Source organism: Nansenia antarctica (assembly GCF_963989245.1).
Source record: "Nansenia antarctica genome assembly, chromosome: 9".
Taxonomy (NCBI): domain Eukaryota; kingdom Metazoa; phylum Chordata; class Actinopteri; order Argentiniformes; family Microstomatidae; genus Nansenia; species Nansenia antarctica.
Window position 1 is genome coordinate 35,519,242 of NC_137679.1, and position 2,256 is coordinate 35,521,497.

The 2,256-nt window shown below is 48.8% G+C and overlaps 1 protein-coding gene across 1 annotated transcript; it reads right to left on the minus strand.

The window, feature by feature from the left end:
* Positions 1–484: 484 nt before the first annotated feature.
* LOC308165576 (ciliary microtubule associated protein 1B-like) lies at positions 485–1,677 on the minus strand (the record flags this gene model as incomplete). Its single annotated transcript, XM_080539725.1, has 6 exons — positions 485–598; positions 724–864; positions 991–1,100; positions 1,241–1,317; positions 1,466–1,484; positions 1,584–1,677. Coding segments are annotated over 6 exons (555 nt in total), but the record flags the coding sequence as incomplete, so codon positions are not given.
* Between the last annotated feature and the right edge of the window lie 579 nt (positions 1,678–2,256).

A 2,256-nucleotide genomic window follows, 5' to 3' on the forward strand; every position in this document is an offset into this window, starting at 1 on the left:
TGTGAGGGTGAGGCTGCTGAGAGCTGGAGAGAGTGGTGTTTGTGTTGTGGTTACCTCCGTTCGCCCCTCGTCGAACCGGGCGTAGAAGGAGTTCAGCTTTTCCGCCAGCAGGGGGTCGTCCTCCGCGGCTGTGAGCCTGTTGGCTCTGAAGTTTGTCATGTGCTGAACCCCCTGCCACACCCGCCTGGAGTCGTTGCTCAGGAAGCATTCCTCAATCTTCTCTCTGTGGTCTGCCTTGGCCTCCCGGATGCCGCGCTTTAGGTTAGCCCTGGTGGTGCTGTACAGCAGTGTGCCCTTCCCTGCGAAGGCGTTGTCCCTCTCCTTGATCAGTTTTTGGACCTTCCCAGTCATCCATGGCTTCGTGTTGGGATAGACCCGGACCCGTTTGTCCACGGTGGCTGAGTTGGTGCAGTTCACTATGTGGTTCAGAACCGACGACGTGAACTGTTCCAGGTCCTCATGCTCATATTCCTGCCATGAGGTGTCATTCAGGCAGATCTGCAGTGGAGCGCACCCTGCTGGCCATGAGCGGAACAATGAACTCTGAATGACGGGTTCCCAAAGAGAAGCGTGGAGCCTTGATCCTTGTGAAGGTCACCTAGAAATAAGACACTGGCGGTTAGTGCACAAGGGTCTTTCACACCATTGTTTCCAGATGAGAAAAATAAGTCATTTACTGCATATTATAATACAAGTAATAGTAGATGAGATGAGTAGACTTGCCTGCTCGGGGTGGTGAGCTCCAGGGCCTGGTTTTTGGGTGGTGTCTCCAGGCATGCTGTTGCGTCCTGTCATGCTGTAGTGGGGCGGCTTGTGCTTGTAGGTACAGGGGTCCACCACTCTGTATGTCCCTGGGCCGGGGGTCTGTGGTCGATTGAGCACATTTAACATTTCAGTTCACACCACATGTATAAGAGAAACTGGATTCATAATATGATATGTAGGATTTTCATCTTGAAGTGACAGCCTTTGACGAGTGAGACTCACCGGCTTCTGCAGGTCCTCATGGAAGCTGCCAATCTTGCTGCGACCCCGGAGGGAGAAGTTGGGAGCTGAGTTTTTGTTGACAGTAGCTGAGGGCAGCATGTATGCAGCAGGACCTGAGAAGACAAGGGAAGAAAAACACATTCTGTCAGTCTACAAAGAACATTCAGTCACTGAACATTCTACTGCTTCCTTTCTGTCAGTCTATATGAACAATTGAAATCTGCAGTGATGGAATATCATTGGAGAGTGTTACCTGGTGTTTGGTCGTTACGGAATCCTTTGCTCCTAGCAGACAGAGAGTAGGCAGGAGCAGAATAGAACCCTTTGCTCCTAGCAGACAGAGAGTAGGCAGGAGCAGAATAGAACCCTTTGCTCCTAGCAGACAGAGAGTAGGCAGGAGCAGAATAGAATCCTTTGCTCCTAGCAGACAGAGAGTAGGCAGGAGCAGAATAGTAGGCAGACTTCCCTGACCTCTGACCTCTCAGGGGAGTAGCGGCCTACAACACAAAACATATGATCAGTATGAGAAACATATTCATGATTAGTTGGTGAGACTTTTACTTTTCGATTTTAAAGCTTTTGACTTTATTACTGACCAGGTCCAGGGGTCTGGAAGAGCAGAGGGTCTTTAGGGCGGCTATAGAGTGAGTATGCGGGGGTCCCGTCCCGCCCTATCCTGGTGATGTTGGAGGGGAGCAGTCAGAGCTGAACTGGCGATGGCGTGTTCCGAAACTGAACGCCGCCCCTTTGAGCTTCCTGGGGTCGTGGTCATTTATACCTGTGAAGAGAGACAAAGAGAACAGATTACAGAAGATGAGGAAGAGAATGGATGCATTTTACTTGTGTATAGAGTCTCCTCAGTGTCATTACTGTCTCTCAGCAGAGTGTTATGTAAGGTAGTTTTACCTGTTGCCCCTGGCAAGGCATACTTGGGTCCAGGGTGCAGAAACCTATGATTTCCTTGAGACTGTCACTGGCCCTAAATTGCAATACCGCATTTAAATGCTGAAATTATTATACCACCGTAGCTCATAATTGTGAAATAATTTTGTTCCTGCCTAAAACAGTAGGAATAATTCAAAAAATGCGACAGTCCTGTCGAGCTCATAAGACAAAATGTTCTTCTCCGCATAACATGACAGGCAACATTAAACTTCAAATTCCACTTAGGCTCTATCGTTCGTACCGTTCGTCGGGTAGTTAATCTTTGTGACTTTATGACTACCTGTATTATTGTGGTCAATGTGTTGTCTTTCCACTAGGACACGG